The 20,080-nt window shown below is 43.8% G+C and overlaps 1 protein-coding gene across 1 annotated transcript; it reads left to right on the top strand.

The window, feature by feature from the left end:
• The first annotated feature begins 935 nt into the window (after nucleotides 1–935).
• Nucleotides 936–2,030, top strand: CCR6 (C-C motif chemokine receptor 6). Its single transcript, XM_075864299.1, has one exon. It carries the CDS (start codon nucleotides 936–938, stop codon nucleotides 2,028–2,030), a length of 1,095 nt encoding a protein of 364 aa, XP_075720414.1.
• The last annotated feature ends 18,050 nt before the right edge of the window (nucleotides 2,031–20,080 follow it).

Raw genomic sequence — 20,080 nt, 5'->3', positions numbered from 1 at the left:
ACAGGCAGATTTCTGCCCACGAGTGCTGATCAGCAATATAACCAGTTGATCGGCTCTTGTTAACAGTCCCTTTTTCATCGGCCGATGCTTTCTGTATGGGGACAAACAATGGTTAATACGTTCGGTCCCCATCAGTTTGCATAATTGTCGGCAGCATATCTCTCGTTTACACGGGCAGATGTGCTGCCGACAATGAAGATTTTATAGGCTGCATAAACAATGGGATCAGCTGACGAACGAGTGTTCACTGGTTTATCGGCTAATCGCTGCTATCTTTACACGGGCTAATAATCGGAAACGAGCATTCGTATGAACGTTCGTTCAGCCATTTTTTGTCCAGAGTAAATGAGTCTCTAATCTGTTACTGCATTTACTGTCTTGTTCTATAAAATAAAACTGTGGAACAACATGCAGTGTGTGCACAGTTCATGACTTTGCATAGAAAAACAAGCAGCAGGGAATAAACACTATATACTTTTAAGCACACGACGTTTCACTGGAAAAGGCATTATGCAAGTCACTGGGTAATGCTGTGAAAGGTTATTACTCAAATATGTTTATTAGGATTTAGCTCACTTAAAAGAGGTTTTCTAGGTGCATAGAAATAAATTATATATTTAGAAAGTTTGGTAACCAAGCTCTAATTTCTCAAACTACGGATGCAGGGCAGGTGGGGTTGTTTTTCTACATCCGCTGCAGTCCATAGGATTAGCGTTAAGAAACCTTTGACTGTATTTTAATGAAGAATATATTAGAAAGTGTGTATATATTATTTTATTTTTTTGTTAAATATTCCCGGATGACTCCTTTGAACATATAATACGGCTATAGAGAATTTTAACAAAACGTATTTTGTGTACATTTTAAGGATTGTGAATATACTTAACTAGCTTTCTTTGTAAATTCCAGGATCCAGTGAATTGGCACAGAAAACTATGGCAAATTTTAGCACCACTACATATTACGATTCAGATTACGATTATGGAAACAACGAGCCTGTAGAAACACCTTGCAGTCATGAAAGCGTCAGAGTTTTTTTTAAAACATTTGTACCTATTACATTTTCTTTTATATTTGTATTTGGGCTTGTGGGGAATATACTGGTAGTGATAACATTCAGTTGCTACAAGAAAAGAAAAAACATGACTGATATATATCTCCTAAATATGGCAATAGCAGACATACTATTTATTTTCACCCTTCCATTCTGGGCAGTATATTACTATGATGAATGGATTTTTAAGGACTTTATGTGCAAATTGGTAAGAAGCATTTACGCAATAAATTTCAATTGCAGCATGTTGCTGTTGGCATGTGTGGGCATTGATCGATATGTTGCTATTGTTCAGGTTACAAAGTCATTTCGACTCAGAACAATGGCTTTGGCATATAAGCGAGTACTCTGCTTCTCAGTATGGATTATTTCGACCATACTCTCCACCATCACATATGTTTTCAGTGCTTGTTATATAGTAAATCAAAACCACTTAGTTTGTGAACCAAAATACCCTAAATCTTCGGAAGCTTATAAATGGAAGTTAGCAGTTGTAGTTGTTGAGGTCAGTTTAAGGTTTCTTATTCCTTTTCTTATCATGTTTTTTTGCTATGTCTCTATTATTAAAACTCTCTTGCAAGCAAAAAATTCTCAAAGACATAAAGCAATAAATGTAGTTGTCACTGTAGTCATCGTATTTCTGGTGTGCCAACTTCCATATAATGTAGTTCTTTTGAGAAAAGCTTCATTTTTCAGAGATCCAGAGCCAAGTTGTCAAGAAGAAATCAATTATTCTTATGCATTATTTATTACAAAGACATTGGCTTATTTCCACTGCTGTCTAAATCCAGTAATCTATGCTTTCATTGGTGTAAATTTTCGAAATTATTTTTTAAAAATAATGCAAGATCTATGGTGCTTTAGAAAAATGTTTATGCCTAGAGCTCACTGGTCAAGAGCTTCTTCTGACATATACTCTTCAAGGAAAACAAGTGAAGTTTATGCAAGTGAAGGCGGTTCATCCTTTACCATGTGATACGAAATAAAACTATCTCATATGTATTATCATTGTAACATGACAGATCTATAAACAAATTATAATCCAGGCAAATAAGCCACATATATGTATATGAATTTATTTCTAGATATAATGAACATTTAATAAAGCTTCAGAAACTAATATGTATCGTCTTACTATAACTAATAGTTTACGCCATTGAACACTGGAGTGGATTTGCAGCGTAGTACAAGCTGCGGCGAGATAGTTACTGGAAATGTGTTTCTTTAGAAATATTCCGTCACCAAATATTATGATAGCATGCTAAATCTATAACTTGAAGTCCAGTGATATTTACTTATAAATGATCAAAATTCTGTCCAAAATATTCTGTTACGTATGTCTAACACAGCATGGCCTTCTCACTACCATCACATATTACAGGATATAGAAGGAATCATTGCATTTTAGAGTAGTCAACAGAAAGATGTAAAGTCTTGCTTTATGGGCCAAGGTTTAGCTAAGCCTTCAGCTAATACAGCGCCATTTACTTCAACTTGCACACAGCTGCTTGTTAATCCACATTACTATAATATATGGAAACCATGGTATATGCAGTGTACAAAGCATGGCATTAAAACAGGGCTTATTCTACAGTCACATTTGCCCTGCTTTAAAGGGTACCTATCATTTAAATGTATTCTCCCATGAAATACATTTATCATCTACAGGATAGGTGATAAATGTATGATCGCTGGTACCCCACGATCACTAGAACATGGGTTCTAAGTACCCTGTTCCTCATCACATCATGGTGGTCATGGTGGCGAGGAGGAGTTTGAATGGATTGTCGGTCGAGTACGCGCACTGCCGCTGAATTCAGTCTTTGGGAATGACGGAAACAGCGAAGAACATATTATATCTTGATAGATGTTGGAGCTCCATTTTTTTCTATAAAGAGCTCTAAATGCCTTGCTTCGTTTCACTGAGCCATAGAGGTAAATCTTAAAATTTTTACTGTCTGCAGCCACCACAAGAGGGAGCTTACTGAAAATCGATTGAGTTTAATAGGAGCTGTATAAATTTGTCTTCAGTAAACTCCCCCTAGTGGTGACTGCAATTTTATCATTTAACTCTGGCTGTATGAAGGGAAGAGGGGGATTTGGAGCTTTGTAACACAAAATGGAGCTCCAATATTTATAAAAACATGGTTTAAATGAAGCAGCATTTCATTTGGCACATATTTTGATAAAAAAAAATTAAATAATAAATGCCCCTTCTATGTTTATGGTACTTACAATATTTAAATATTTATCCTTTGACACTTGAATACATATCGTTATAAATGATTTCTGTGTTACATACGTGAAATTCATGAAAAAAATCTGTGTATGATTATAGTTTATTTTAATATTTACCATAGCAATGCTAACCTTAACACGCAGTCAACTTAAATATTATAATAAGGAATTGCTTTATCAAGGAAGAAAAATGAACAGCAGTGCGTATGTGTAAAATTATAGAGGACCGTCTGATGTCCCAGAACGATGTAACAGTGTTCACACTCGCATCTACATTTATTGCATCCATCCATTCCATAGCATGCCAAAAACAAAAGGGGTGTACACGTGATTTAGAAATGTTCAGCTTCAGGATGTCTTAATTGTGTTGTAGAATGATTGTAATATAAAATTAGATTAAACATGTAACAGTGTTATATACCTTTAGTATGGGCTTGCAAAAATTCAATAAAGTTTATCAATTAAAAAGTTTTTCTTTTTTTTAATGCCGCGACTTTTTTAATCTGGCTTTATTGATATAACAATATAAGAAATATAAGCACAAGCAAGAAAAAATAATAAAACTTAATAGGATAATTGCTAAATACTGTAAATCTACAGTAGTGAACCCCAAATTCACCAATCAGCAAATTGGATGCAGCAAAAATGATAGATTCATGACGTTAGAGTTTATGCCAGCACTGGCACTCAGAAACGACATCTGCCAATGCATGAAATGCAGAATTTAGGAGAAAAAGAAAACCATGAAGCTTTTAACAATATATTGTGATACATTTCTTCTAAGGCTGTGTTCACATTCACGGTTCCTTTCCGCTGAGGGGTTCCGTCTGAGGTTTCCGTCGGGTTTACCACTCAATGGAAAGACAAACGGAAACCTCAGCTTCTGTTTCCCTCACCATTGAACTCAGGGGCGTAGCTAAAGGCTCATGGGCCCGGGTGCAAGAATTCAGCTTGGGCCCCCCTACCCTTCCCCAACACCACCATCTCCAGACCCCTGTGCGTGCCTATGCCCAGCCGCCTTGCCCAACAGCCTCCATAGTATAATGCCACCATACAGTATAATGCTCCCATAGCTGCCCCTATACAGTATAGTGCCCCCCATATCAGCTCCCCATACAGTATAATGCCCCCATATGAGCTCCCCATAGAGTATAATGACCACCATATGAGCTCCCCATACAGTATAATGCCTCCCATATGACCTCCCCATACAGTATAATGCCCCCAATATGAGCTCCCCGTACAGTATAATGCCCCCATACAGTATAGTGCCCCCACATAGAGTATAATTCCACCATATCAGCCCCCCCATGTAGTATAATGCCCCCCATATCAGCCCCCATGCAGTATAATACCGCCGCCATATCAGCCCTACCATACAGTATAATACCCCCCGCCATATCAGCCCCCCCATTCAGTATAATGCCCCCCCACCATATCAGCCCCCATACAGTATAATGCCCCCATATGTGCATAATAGAAAAATGACATAATTACTTACCTATCCCCGTTACCCTACGCCGGGTGGAGGATCCTTCGCCTCCTCCGGTGTGTGCTATCAGTGACTCGGCTCAGACAAGCGCGATGATGTCGCTACATCGCACCTGCCTGCGTCGAGCCGCTCAGGGCACAGTGAATGCTGGAGCAAGGAGCCGTCAGCTCTTTGTTCCAGCATTGAATGGAACCAGGACCTCGGTGAGTGACTCGCGTTCCCCCGGAGGTCTTCACACGACCCCCCAGGGGACACGACCCACAGTTTGTAATGTATTGTGTTGTATTGTGCAGTTTGCGGTGGAGAGGAGGGGGGGGCTGTAATTTAACGGGCCCCCCCTCTCTACAGCAAACACAGACAACACAATACATTACAAGACAACACAACACAATACATTACAATACAGACTCTACAGCTCACCTGGAGTCCTCCGCATCGGCTCATCCAAGCTGGCTGGAACGCCCCTCACGTGACATCACGGTCACATGGTACACTAAGTGTACCATGTGACCGTAACCCTGAAGTGCCAGCTTCACGGCACAGAAAATGTATTGAATCAGCATGCTGTATGGCAACGGGGGCCCCATGAGCCCCCCAGGCTTATGGGCCTGGTCGCAACTGCGACCCCTACAGCTATGTCACTGCTCTGTTCATATATGGACAGTGACATTAGGGGCAACTCCTGAAGTGGAATCCCTGTCCACAGCGTTGCCGACGCTACTGAGTGAAGAAGCGCACGGGTGGAAAGGCGACTGCTGAGTCGCCGGGCCCGGGCGCTTCTGAAACAAGCAGAAGGGAGCCAGCACAGCGCCCCCATCCACCTGCTGGAGTGATGCACCCTGTGCAAAGGCACAGGTTGCACACCCCTAAGGCCATCCCTGATAAGATTGTTCGTATATTACACTCTCACACTTTCAGTATATCAAATGCTGGGCTTAGCAGGCTTTCCTCGTTTGTAAGGGCATGTTTACACGGATTCTGCGTGAAGCAAAATAATACAAGACTGATTTCAGCTACATAGGTCGCTACACACGAGCCCCCAGGGGGATGCGACCCACAGTTTGTAATGTATTGTGTTGTATTGTGCAGTTTGCGGTGGAGAGAGGAGGGGGGGCTGTCATTTAACGGGCTCCCCACTCTCCACCGCAAACACAGACAGCACAATACATTACAAGACAACACAACACATTACAATACAGACTCTGCAGCTCACCTGGAGTCCTCCGCACCGGCTCTTTCAAGCTGGCTGGAACGCCCCTCACGTGACGTCACGGTCACATGGTACACTAAGTGTACCATGTGACCATAACCAGGAAGTTACCTCCCTGCTCTGCTATAGTGGCGTCGCTACAGCAGTAGCAGCCGTAGCAGCTGCTATTGGCGCCATCGGCCATGGGAGGTGTCGCCGGGACAAGGTGCTTTTAAAACAAGCAGGGGAAGGGAGCCAGTGCAGCTCCCCTTTCCACCTGCTGTACACCCGGGCCCTACCACACAGTACGCCTGTATACAGCACCCCCACATTGTAGAATCTTACCTCCAGCATACAGCGATTAGTTCGAATGGCATAAAGTCCTACTCCTCATATGCACTCTGCGCTGTGAGGAGAGAGCGAGCGACAGTAGACAGGGCCGTCACTCGGGACACATTCCAGTGATGGCCGTGTATTACCCGGCCTCATAGACTTCTATGGGAGCCGGGCGGCTGGATGAACGGCCGAAAATAGGGCATGTTCAATTTTTTGACGGCCGGTTCTCCCGGCCCGTCAAAAAATCGGTCGTGTGAATAGCCCCATTAGGGGTATATTGTTCCTACTGCGGCCGGGTGACAGCTGTTTTATGAACAGCCGTCACCCAGCCGGGAAACCCTGTCGTGTGAATAAGAGCTAAGAGAGTTAGAAAGGAATAAGTCATGAATGAAGGCGAGTGTGTTGCACACAGACCGAGAATTCCTGAGCGCACAGTTAAAAAAGACAGATGAAGACATACAACGAATGTTAAGATTTGCAGGGTTACTATGTGTCGCAGGTGAGTGAGCTCTGTCAGGAAGGGAGGGTGTTTACTGCAAAAGTGTGTACCTGACATTTAGAGGCCACTGAAACTGGCTGGCAATGTTATAGGGCAAAGTAGTTGGCAATATAGAAGTGTGACTGGTAATGTTATAGGCAGGGGCGTAGCTAAAGGCTCATGGGCCCCCCCGCGAACTTCTCTTGGCCGACGGTCCGCATCTTTCAGCTGCATCGCTGGGTCTCCTAAGTGACCCAACAATGCAGCACTAGCAGCCAGGGGCGTGACTAAGGACTTAAAATGTCAGGGGAAATAGCCCCAATACATATGTGTCCACCCAAAAAAAATGTGTGTGTGTATAGGAGACAGCATATCTACAGCACTACGACGCTATAAACTATGGATAGGATTCAGTGGTGGATTATCATATAGGCGTTTCGGGCGGCCACCCGGGGCCCGAGGCTCCCAGGGGGCCCATGGCAGCCCGAACCGCACATCATCTCCTAAATCTATTCAGCGCGCTAGCGCTGCTAACTGCCGAAGATGAGGAGGAGCAGGGAATTGGCCGGGAAAGGGGTAGGACACGCCTCCCTGACAAGTGCGGGCCGCCGCCATTGAGTAACAGAACAGAGACGGACGGCTGTTCTGTTACTCCAAAGCAGCAAGAGAAGAGCCGGGCGGGCGGTCACCGGCGCTGAGGTCAGTACAGGCTTATCCTCCTGCCCAACTGGTTCCCGACCGCTGGCTGTATTTTTACCGCCAGCGGTCAGGGACGGGTCCTTAAAACCCGAGCCATAGACTTTCTACGGCTCGGGTTTTAACTTGCTGCCCGCGCGATCGGGCAGCTGAATGTTGGGTCTCCGGCTGTGAGTGACTGCCGGGGACCCTGAGGAGAAGATAGGAGCAGCTTTCGCTGCTTCTGTCTTCTCTGATCTCTTTTACACAGCGCTCAATGAACGCTGTGTAAAGGAATAGAGACAGCAGCAGCGGCGCTGTCTCTATTCCTCCTGGTGATCATGTGACTGGTCACATGATCGCCGGGTGTCGTTAGTGGCAGACTGTTGCTGGGTCTTACTAGACCCAGCACAGCCCTATTAGTGACAATCGTCACTGTGAGAGGGCTGATTTCCCCTGTAACTGGGGCTGCTGTACAGCTCCAGTTACAGCGGAAAAACATGGTGTAAAACAAAGAAAAAATATATATAAAGTTCCCCAAAGGTCTTTTTTGACCTTTGAGGAACAGACCATAGTAATAAAAAATAGTAAAGTGCAAAAAAAAATTAAATAATAAATACACATAAAATACCCACCCCAAAAAAAACGTTCCCCCCCGCCAATGATTGTTGGAACGCTAGCGCTGACCCAATTACCCTAATATAGACATGTAATATATTAAAATTTACGGTAGACAATGACGATTACAAATAAAAGGTCTATTTTAGGGTAAAACTAGGTTATTACCAAAAAAAAATAGCTGAAACGTAAAAAAGCTTATTTTTTTACTATTATTTTCAAACTTTATGAATAAAAATTCTAAAATAGCAAAAAAGGTGTGTATAAAAACGCTAAAAAAACTAAACCTGATTGTCTACGGAAAAAAACGTCGCAAAAATCACGTCGGTTTTATTTTTTTTTTATAAAAATGTGTGTTTGGGGCAACTTTGTAATTACGTTTTATTAAAAAATATTTTCACTTTTTGAGATATAGCTGCTTTGTATCCTGTATCCGTCAGGTCAGCAGGACTGACGGGATCAGTGAAACGGGCCCTGCACTAAATTATAATATTAAATGTGATAGATTTGAGGTGGATCCTGCGTGTCACTGATCCTGTCAGTCCTGCTGACCTGACGGATACAGGATACAAAGCAGCTGTATCTCAAAAAGTAAAAATATTTTTTAATAAAATCAATCAATCACACTGATACACACACATACTATATATATATATTATATATATATATATATATATATATAATATAAAGTTTTTAAATGTGTACATAACCTTGTGGCACTATATACAAGGGGGAGCGCTGTGAGGCACTATATACAAGAGTGAGCGCTGTGAGGTACTATATACAAGGGGGAGCGCTGTGAGGCACTATATACAAGGGGGAGCGCTGTGAGGCACTATATACAAGGGGGAGCGCTGTGAGGCACTATATACAAGAGTGAGCACTGTGAGGTACTATATACAAGGGGGAGCGCTGTGAGGCACTATATACAAGGGGGAGCGCTGTGAGGCACTATATACAAGGGGGAGCGCTGTGTGGCACTATATACAAGGGGGAGCGCTGTGTGGCACTATATACAAGGGGGGCTGTGTAGTGCTATCCACAGTGGTATGTGTGTGACGCTCTTTATAGGGGGGGCTTTTTGGTGCTATTTACAAGAGGGGGAGGGCTGTGTGGCGCTCTCTACAGGGGGGCTGTATGGCACTATCTATATGGGGCTGTGTGTAACACTCTCTACGAGGGGGATGTGTGATATATAGAGGGGGCTGTGTATGGCGATATCTATGGGGGTGTGTAATATCTACAGGGGCTGTGTGTGGCACTATGTACAGGGGGCTGTGTGTATGTGGTGTTTTACAGTGTGTGGTATTATATTCAGGCGCGCAGTGTTTTATGCTATTATATTTAGGGGTACGGTATGTGGCACCATGATAACTTTATTTTCGTTTATAGGTGTGGAAATGTTGGAAAAGTGAGGAGACGTCTGAGTGGCAAATTCTGCAGAAATGAGTCATGGCCGGGAGAAGTCGTCATGAGCGCTGGACCGGATGGAGAAGAAAAGAGCAAAAAAACTACTAGAATCTGAGACGTCGTCACCTGTGAGTCACTAGATTTATAGAGAATCTGTCACCTTTCCTGACATGTTTATTATAGGAAATCCTTGTATTTCACAAAAAGTCTTTCTGCAGTCCAGGACTGATAGACAATTCCCCTTGTCAGGAGGTTGTGTCCCTGCACAGTGTGATACTGTCAGTATATAGGGACACCGCGCTGTGACAAGGGAAATCGTAACACTTTTAATGCTTGCCCAAAAAGGTAGTGTTAAAAATAGTTACGGCGCGGCAGGGCGGCGGTGAGGAAGGGGGGCCCAAGTTTGGGTAACAGCCCAGGGCCCATGGTCTACTTAATCCGCCACTGATAGGATTAGATACATTGACTCAGCAGACAGTATCACACATGATAGGATTAGATACAGTGGCCCAGCAGACAGTATCAAACATTATAGGATTAGATATAAGCCCCAGCAGACAGTTTCACACATGATGGGATTAGATACACAGCTCAGCAGACAGTATCACACATTATAGGATTAGATACAGTGGCTCAGCAGTTAGTATTACACGATAGGATTAGGGATAGGGTCCAGCAGACAGTATCACACATGATGGGATTAGATACAGTGGCTCAGCAGACAAGATCACACATGACAGGATTAGATACAGTGGCTCAGCAGACAGTATCACACATGATTGGATTAGATATAGGGCCCAGCTCGCTGACATTGCGGCTCCAGCGCTGCACCAAGGAAAGGTAAGAATAATAATTGTTTTACTTTTTTATGTGTTACTAATTATTTTTGTGTGTTTGTGTTTTTTTACAAGTACGGTTGTTGGACTTCGGATTCGAGGACGACTTCAATGACAGCAGTTTTTTTATTCTCAATAAAATGGTTAATGGGGGTTGTTTTTTTATTTCAATCAAATATTTTTTCTATGTGCTTGTATTTTTGTAAACTTTATTATTACCGCCTTAGTAATGGCCGCTGGCTGATTGACAACCTCCATTACTAAGGCGGGGCTTAATGTTAACAGAGGCTAACACTAATTCCCATTATTATCCCGGTACCCACCGTCATCAACGATACTGGGAAGAGCCGGGTACAAACCAGTACCCGACCATCTGTAGTGAGGGTCAGGCAACGGGGCAACTGCAGGCTGGTAGTATTAGGCTGGGGAAGGCCAAAAACAGTGGCCCTTCCCACCCTGGTAATGCTGCCTGCTGCTTCTGGCTGGTTATGAAAATTTGGGGGGGGCCCCACATCGTTCTTTCCAATTATTTTTTTTAAATGACATGAGGTCCCCCCCATTTTTCATAACCAGCCAGGTACAATAAAGTAGCAGCAGGCAGCATTACCAGGATGGGATGGGCCGCTGTTTGTGGCCTTTTCCAGCCTGATGATACCAGCCTGCGACCGCCAAATTGCCTGACCATCACTACAGATGGTCAAGTATTGGATCGTACCCGGCTCTTCCCAGCACCCCTGGTAGCGGTGAGTACTGGGCTAATAAAGAGGGTTAGTAAGCCCCGCCTTATCAATGGATGCTGTCAATCAGCCGGCGGCCATTACTAAGGCGGTAGTAATATAGTTTAAAAAAAAACACAATGACAGAAAAAATATTTTATTGAAATAAAAAAAAAACACAGAAACCTCATTAACCATTTGATTGATAATAAAAAAAAGCCGTCATCTAAATAGTCCTGGAATCCGACGTAGTCCAACGACCGAACCTCTAAGAAAACACCCAAAAAACGAGTAGTAACACATGTGTTAGGCTTAGATACAGGACAAAAAAACAAATTTTGACCCTGGGTAGTCAGCGGGTACAATATATATAGTCAAAGAAGGGATGCCTGCAGGCAAACAGAACCCTATTTCCTGACCACCCAAATAGTAATAGGAATTAAATTTAAATTTTTATTAAGCTACGTATAGCAAGGGACAAACCATACACATAAGTTTAAAATTTTTCACTGCCGAGAGCCGAAGTCAGAGTGAACAGCTGGAAGGATCGCAGCAGAGTATCTGATAACTAAGGTGAATGCTGAGTGTCAGCGAACACACAGTCAGTCAAAAAGCAAATAATGCCTTTATCTAAATGTAGACAGTAAGTTCGGCTGAGGCAGGGATTAAAATCAATAGAGCCCCCCCGACATGTTTCGCTAACTTGTAGCATCCTCAGGGGTACACGGGGCTAATGGCGGCGCGGCGAAAAAACTACTCCACTTATGGGAGCGTAGGATGACGTGATTAGGAGGTGGGTGTGTGGATGGCCGCCAATAAGACGGAACTAGACAATAAGAACAACAGGGGAGGAAAAACAGCCAATAGGAGGCCACGTATCAAGAAGCCTATGACAGCCGACGAGCCGCGCAATCGCACAGACGAAAATGCCGAGACAGTCTGAAAACGGCACGTCTGCGCAGTAGGGCAGCTGAGGCACTCAGAACAAAAGCAGGACAAGACGGGAGCATAGTGGAACATAGTGGATCGGCGCAGGCGCTGTAGAAGCCGAGCCGGACTTAGTGCAGGGAGCAGCTGACAGCCGCCACTATTCCCCCGCAGCAAGCGCAGGGCTAAGACCAACACACAGTTGACAGGCAGTGCGCCTGCGCATTAAGACAGTGTAGAAACTTAGTGTCATATAGCACAGCAATGCCAAGTGCACGAATAGGCACAAGCACCGTCAATGTCCCCTTTAGTCCAAGTGAAGAAGGCAATACATGTCCCCCCTGTTAATATACTACTCAATGTAAACCAGCACATCCAAACACCCATCTCTGTAAATACAAAAAATATATATATATTGAAAAGTAATAATGAATGATAAATAGTAAATAATAGAAAATATATAATAACATTTATATTTGTCTGCCTTTCCATTTTATAATAGAGCAAAACCGGCCGCCAAGCTAATTATATGTACAGTTAGGTCAAGTAAAGTCAGTAGAGCAGAATACACAAATACATATATATGCACAGCTCCCTTGTCAGGAAGGCTATAATAGACATAGATGGAACCGATTATATAGTCAAGAAACCGAGACAATAAAAGTGAATACAATACAAATAAAGAAATCCATACAGAAGCGAGAAGGGAAATGCAGGTAAAATCACAAGAAGGCACTATATGTAAATCCCTCGTTAAGCCCCTGAGGGGTCATGGAACCAAGACGGTGAATCCACCGTGCTTCCTCCTGTAGAAGCCTACGGTCCAAGTTCCCCGCCCTGGGTCCCAACTTAAACTGTGCAATGCCCCAAAATTGGAGCAACTTCGGATTATCAGGGTGAAACCTGTGCATATGTCTGGCAAGAGTGGTATCTTCCTTAAGGTTGATGGTACTAAGGTGTCGGGACACCCTTCTCCTCAATTCCTGCAGAGTTTTGCCCACATACAATTTAGGGCAGGGACATCTAGCCAAATACACAACCCCACTACTCTGACAGTTGAGAAACTGTTTGATGTCATAGGATCTGCCGTCAAGAGGGTTGGTAAAACTCTTAACTCTAGGCATCAGGGGGCAGAAAGAACACCTGCCACAGGGATGGAAACCCGCGACAGGCGATTTCAACCAGGTGGATGAGGTCTTAGAAGAGGTTGACGAAAAGTGGCTATGTACCAAAAGATCACGTAGATTTTTTCCCCTACGGTAGGTGATAGCGGGGTTGGCAGGGATGGCATCTTTTAAATCAGGGTCAGCGGTAAGGATAGACCAATGCTTCTTCAAAAGCCCAACAACTTGGGAGGAACAAACATCGAAAGTGCCAATACAACGGATGGCACTGGAAGTCATTGACAATGCAGACCTAGCACCTCTGTCAGAAAGTAGATCAGATCTATGAGACGCCCTAGCCCTGGCATAAGCCCTATGTAGGCACTTTTTCTGATAACCTCGTGCTAAGAATTTTTGGTAGAGTCCATCACATTCTCTCTGAAAAGATGACTCGTCGGAACAATTGTGTCTGGCCCGCAGGTATTGGCCAATGGATATCCCTCTCTTAAGGGCAGGGGGGTGATGACTGTCCCAATGCAAGAAGCTATTGGTAGCTGTGGCTTTACGAAATATATCGGTTTGGACACCCCCACCAGGGTCCAGGGAGATCTTAAGATCAAGGAAGTTGATCACCCGATCATTAATTTCATAAGTAAATCTCATGCCAATAGAGTTATTGTTGAGCATAGACATGAAGTCGACAAATGTGTTGGCATCCCCATCCCATAGGATGAGAATGTCATCGATATATCTTCCCCAGAAGGAGATATGTGACGTGAAATAGAGAAGGTCGTCGGAAAAAACGATAGTGTCTTCCCAGCAACCCAAGAAAAGGTTGGCGTAAGTAGGTGCACAAACGGTGCCCATTGCTGTGCCTTTTATCTGATGATAATATTTGGCATCAAAAGTGAAGAAATTATGCGTGCCCTACCAAAGGTCCATAAGAACAAACGCCCTATCCCTGGTAGGCCCATAGTTTCGGGTAATGATAACCTGACGCAGGGGATAAGCCTTTATGTAGATGAGATTCTGTCCCCTTTTGTCTCCGCTTTGTCGTCCCATCTTAGGGACACCAAGGACACCGTCACCAGGATCCAGGAGATCAATGTCACTTCTACTACCATGTTGGCGAGCATAGACGTGGAGTCGTTATATACCAATATCCAACACGATTTAGGTCTCACTGCAGTGAAATATTTTTTGAGCACAAAGGGTACTCAATTTCAACGACACAATGATTTTGTTTTGTCACTATTACGTTTCCTTCTCACGCATAATTTCTTCACTTTTGATGCCAAATATTATCATCAGATAAAAGGCACAGCAATGGGCACCGTTTGTGCACCTACTTACGCCAACCTTTTCTTGGGTTGGTGGGAAGACACTATCGTTTTTTCCGACGACCTTCTCTATTTCACGTCACATATCTCCTTCTGGGGAAGATATATCGATGACATTCTCATCCTATGGGATGGGGATGCCAACACATTTGTCGACTTCATGTCTATGCTCAACAATAACTCTATTGGCATGAGATTTACTTATGAAATTAATGATCGGGTGATCAACTTCCTTGATCTTAAGATCTCCCTGGACCCTGGTGGGGGTGTCCAAACCGATATATTTCGTAAGGCCACAGCTACCAATAGCTTCTTGCATTGGGACAGTCATCACCCCCCTGCCCTTAAGAGAGGGATACCCATTGGCCAATACCTGCGGGCCAGACGCAATTGTTCCGACGAGTCATCTTTTCAGAGAGAATGTGATGGACTCTACCAAAAATTCTTAGCACGAGGTTATCCGAAAAAGTGGCTACATAGGGCTTATGCCAGGGCTAGGGTGTCTCATAGATCTGATCTACTTTCTGACAGAGGTGCTAGGTCTGCATTGTCAATGACTTCCAGTGCCATCCGTTGTATTGGCACTTTCGATGTTTGTTCCTCCCAAGTTGTTGGGGTTTTGAAGAAGCATTGGTCTATCCTTACCGCTGACCCTGATTTAAAAGATGCCATCCCTGCCAACCCCGCTATCACCTACCGTAGGGGAAAAAATCTACGTGATCTTTTGGTACATAGCCACTTTTCGTCAACCTCTTCTAAGACCTCATCCACCTGGTTGTAATCGCCTGTCGCGGGTTTCCATCCCTGTGGCAGGTGTTCTTTCTGCCCCCTGATGCCTAGAGTTAAGAGTTTTACCAACCCTCTTGACGGCAGATCCTATGACATCAAACAGTTTCTCAACTGTCAGAGTAGTGGGGTTGTGTATTTGGCTAGATGTCCCTGCCCTAAATTGTATGTGGGCAAAACTCTGCAGGAATTGAGGAGAAGGGTGTCCCGACACCTTAGTACCATCAACCTTAAGGAAGATACCACTCTTGCCAGACATATGCACAGGTTTCACCCTGATAATCCGAAGTTGCTCCAATTTTGGGGCATTGCACAGTTAAGTTGGGACCCAGGGCGGGGAACTTGGACCGTAGGCTTCTACAGGAGGAAGCACGGTGGATTCACCGTCTTGGTTCCATGACCCCTCAGGGGCTTAACGAGGGATTTACATATAATGCCTTCTTGTGATTTTACCTGCATTTCCCTTCTCGCTTCTGTATGGATTTCTTTATTTGTATTGTATTCACTTTTATTGTCTCGGTTTCTTGACTATATAATCGGTTCCATCTATGTCTATTATAGCCTTCCTGACAAGGGGGCTGTGCATATATATGTATTTGTGTATTCTGCTCTACTGACTTTACTTGACCTAACTGTACATGTAATTAGCTTGGCGGCCGGTTTTGCTCTATTATAAAATGGAAAGGCAGACAAATATAAATGTTATTATATATTTTCTATTATTTACTATTTATCATTCATTATTACTTTTCAATATATATATTTTTTGTATTTACAGAGATGGGTGTTTGGATGTGCTGGTTTACATTGAGTAGTATATTAACAGGGGGGACATGTATTGCCTTCTTCACTTGGACTAAAGGGGACATTGACGGTGCTTGTGCCTATTCGGGCACTTGGCATTGCTGTGCTATATGACACTAAGTTTCTACACTGTCTTAATGCGCAGGCGCACTGCCTGTCAACTGTGTGTTGGTCTTAGCCCTGCGCTTGCTGCGGGGGAATAGTGGCGGCTGTCAGCTGCTCCCTGCACTAAGTCCGGCTCGGCTTCTACAGCGCCTGCGCCGATCCACTATGTTCCACTATGCTCCCGTCTTGTCCTGCTTTTGTTCTGAGTGCCTCAGCTGCCCTACTGCGCAGACGTGCCGTTTTCAGACTGTCTCGGCATTTTCGTCTGTGCGATTGCGCGGCTCGTCGGCTGTCATAGGCTTCTTGATACGTGGCCTCCTATTGGCTGTTTTTCCTCCCCTGTTGTTCTTATTGTCTAGTTCCGTCTTATTGGCGGCCATCCACACACCCACCTCCTAATCACGTCATCCTACGCTCCCATAAGAGGAGTAGTTTTTTTGCCGCGCCGCCATTAGCCCCGTGTACTCCTGAGGACGCTACAAGTTAGCGAAACATGTCGGGGGGGCTCTATTGATTTTAATCCCTGCCTCAGCCGAACTTACTGTCTACATTTAGATAAAGGCATTATTTGCTTTTTGACTGACTGTGTGTTCGCTGACACTCAGCATTCACCTTAGTTATCAGATACTCTGCTGCGATCCTTCCAGCTGTTCACTTTGACTTGGGCTCTCGGCGGTGAAAAATTTTAAACTTATGTGTATGGTTTGTCCCTTGCTATACGTAGCTTAATAAAAATTTTAATTTAATTCCTATTACTATTTGGGTGGTTAGGAAATAGGGTTCTGTTTGCCTGCAGGCATCCATTCTTTGACTATATATATTTTACCCGCTGACTACCCAGGGTCAAAATTTGTTTTTTTGTCCTAGTACTGCTGGGTTAATTACCCTTTCTTCTTTGACCCTGTTCACACTGTTGAACCTCTTATACCTATTTTCTAACTACTAGATATGGCCGTTTTTTTGTCCAAGAAACCTAATATAGAGACTTTGTCCGCTGAGGTGGCATATGTCTTTTCTACTGATAATATTCCTTTACACCAATTCGACATCCATACAGCGTTTAGGGATTTGCAGAAGACCTACCAAAAATTTGTACGTTCCTGTTGGGAAATAGCCAGTCTTGAAATTTATATACAACAGAAAATTGTCTATAGGGGATTAAGAATTAACATCATGCCTTATTCCCATCGTGACAACACCACATTCACAAAGGGGTGGGAGGACCTTCTTACTGAGAGCTCTTTGCGGATGCTCCATTACTTGCTGGAATTTGAAAAACAGAGCCACAGTAAGGTTGGTGCTCAACTTGAAAAAGAAATAGCAGATATACAAGTGTTTCAGTCACACCCTGAATTTGGCGCTTTAGAGGCGAAATTGCAAAAAAACATTGAGAAACTACAGGGGGAAATTAAAGAACGTAAACACCGGAAATATATTCGTGACCGGAGGGACTTTGACATAGGGCAAATTTATACGTATAAGACACGTTTTGTTCCTGCTCCTAAACGCACCACTGTATATACTGACTTTTCTGAGTCAGACACTTCGGGTACAGAACATTCTAGACACACTGGTGACAGCCCTAGATTGGGCACTAAGCGTAAGGTCAGGAACAACAAACCTGGTTTCTCAAAGAGAATACCTACCTTATCAAAACAGCCCCCCACGGATTTCTTGAGCAGAAATAGACCATGTCTACCTGCTGTCTCCAACTCGTCATCTATTTTGTCTGTACCTGTCTCCTCATATGCCGAACATGCCACAACAATGGTGGGCAACTCCCCACTACCCACTCAGGGTACTGCTTTGGGCGGTGGGAATGGCACTACCAACACTACCATGGGCTCTTCTATTACGTCTCCTTTTCTAGGACCACTCAATCTGCACTGGGGGCTCAAACAATAACCCCTAGTACACCAGCTATCAACAATGACAACATGCAGATATTCAACCTATCCCCACACGTATTGAATTCTCACCAGTTGACTCTGTTACAAAAGGGACTCTCCTATACTCCTGCACCTCCCTTTGATGAGTTCACATGGGCAAAGGATATTAATCTATTTGCCAGAAAATTGGCCCTACACAAACACTTTAGGGGCTCTATACAGGATGGTATCCGCCGGGACCGTCAGGAACAAAATACTATGAGGGATCTTGAGAGTCTCCTTCATGAGAATCAATTCGGAGTCACTGAGGCGGTGGGTCCATTTTCTTCATTACGCCCTAAGTCTAGGCTCACTCCCCCCTTCTCCCAATACGGGCATATTGATGTCTTTGTAAAAATGGTCTGCAATGACCTTAAGAAACTTAGAAGTGATAGATCTATGCCCTTTGGAAATCTTAATAGCGATGAAAGGCTGGCATTGGATGAGCTTTGTGGCAATGCAGACTTAGTACTTAAACCTTCCGATAAAGGAGGCAATATTGTGATCATGGACTGTGTGGACTACACAGATATAGTCCATAGGTTACTAGACGATCAAACAACTTATGTCACTCTAAGAGGCAACCCTACCATTGATTACCTGTCGGAATTGTATGATCTTCTTATCAATGCTAAAAGTAATAACCATATCACCCTGGACGAATTTAAACGTCTATATAATCCTACCCCCACTCTGGCAACCTTTTATGCCCTACCTAAGGTCCATAAGAACAAACGCCCTATCCCTGGTATGCCCATAGTTTCGGGTAATGATAACCTGACGCAGGGGATAAGCCTTTATGTAGATGAGATTCTGTCCCCTTTTGTCTCCGCTTTGTCGTCCCATCTTAGGGACACCAAGGACACCGTCACCAGGATCCAGGAGATCAATGTCACTTCTACTACCATGTTGGCGAGCATAGACGTGGAGTCGTTATATACCAATATCCAACACGATTTAGGTCTCACTGCAGTGAAATATTTTTTGAGCACAAAGGGTACTCAATTTCAACGACACAATGATTTTGTTTTGTCACTATTACGTTTCCTTCTCACGCATAATTTCTTCATTTTTGATGCCAAATATTATCATCAGATAAAAGGCACAGCAATGGGCACCGTTTGTGCACCTACTTACGCCAACCTTTTCTTGGGTTGGTGGGAAGACACTATCGTTTTTTCCGACGACCTTCTCTATTTCACGTCACATATCTCCTTCTGGGGAAGATATATCGATGACATTCTCATCCTATGGGATGGGGATGCCAACACATTTGTCGACTTCATGTCTATGCTCAACAATAACTCTATTGGCATGAGATTTACTTATGAAATTAATGATCGGGTGATCAACTTCCTTGATCTTAAGATCTCCCTGGACCCTGGTGGGGGTGTCCAAACCGATATATTTCGTAAAGCCACAGCTACCAATAGCTTCTTGCATTGGGACAGTCATCACCCCCCTGCCCTTAAGAGAGGGATACCCATTGGCCAATACCTGCGGGCCAGACGCAATTGTTCCGACGAGTTATCTTTTCAGAGAGAATGTGATGGACTCTACCAAAAATTCTTAGCACGAGGTTATCCGAAAAAGTGGCTACATAGGGCTTATGCCAGGGCTAGGGCGTCTCATAGATCTGATCTACTTTCTGACAGAGGTGCTAGGTCTGCATTGTCAATGACTTCCAGTGCCATCCGTTGTATTGGCACTTTCGATGTTTGTTCCTCCCAAGTTGTTGGGGTTTTGAAGAAGCATTGGTCTATCCTTACCGCTGACCCTGATTTAAAAGATGCCATCCCTGCCAACCCCGCTATCACCTACCGTAGGGGAAAAAATCTACGTGATCTTTTGGTACATAGCCACTTTTCGTCAACCTCTTCTAAGACCTCATCCACATGGTTCAAATCGCCTGCCGCGGGTTTCCATCCCTGTGGCAGGTGTTCTTTCTGCCCCCTGATGCCTAGAGTTAAGAGTTTTACCAACCCTCTTGACGGCAGATCCTATGACATCAAACAGTTTCTCAACTGTCAGAGTAGTGGGGTTGT

The sequence above is a fragment of the Rhinoderma darwinii genome, chromosome 4 (assembly GCF_050947455.1).
Source record: "Rhinoderma darwinii isolate aRhiDar2 chromosome 4, aRhiDar2.hap1, whole genome shotgun sequence".
NCBI classification, from domain to species: Eukaryota; Metazoa; Chordata; class Amphibia; order Anura; family Rhinodermatidae; genus Rhinoderma; species Rhinoderma darwinii.
This window is presented reverse-complemented; position numbering and strand designations above follow the sequence as displayed.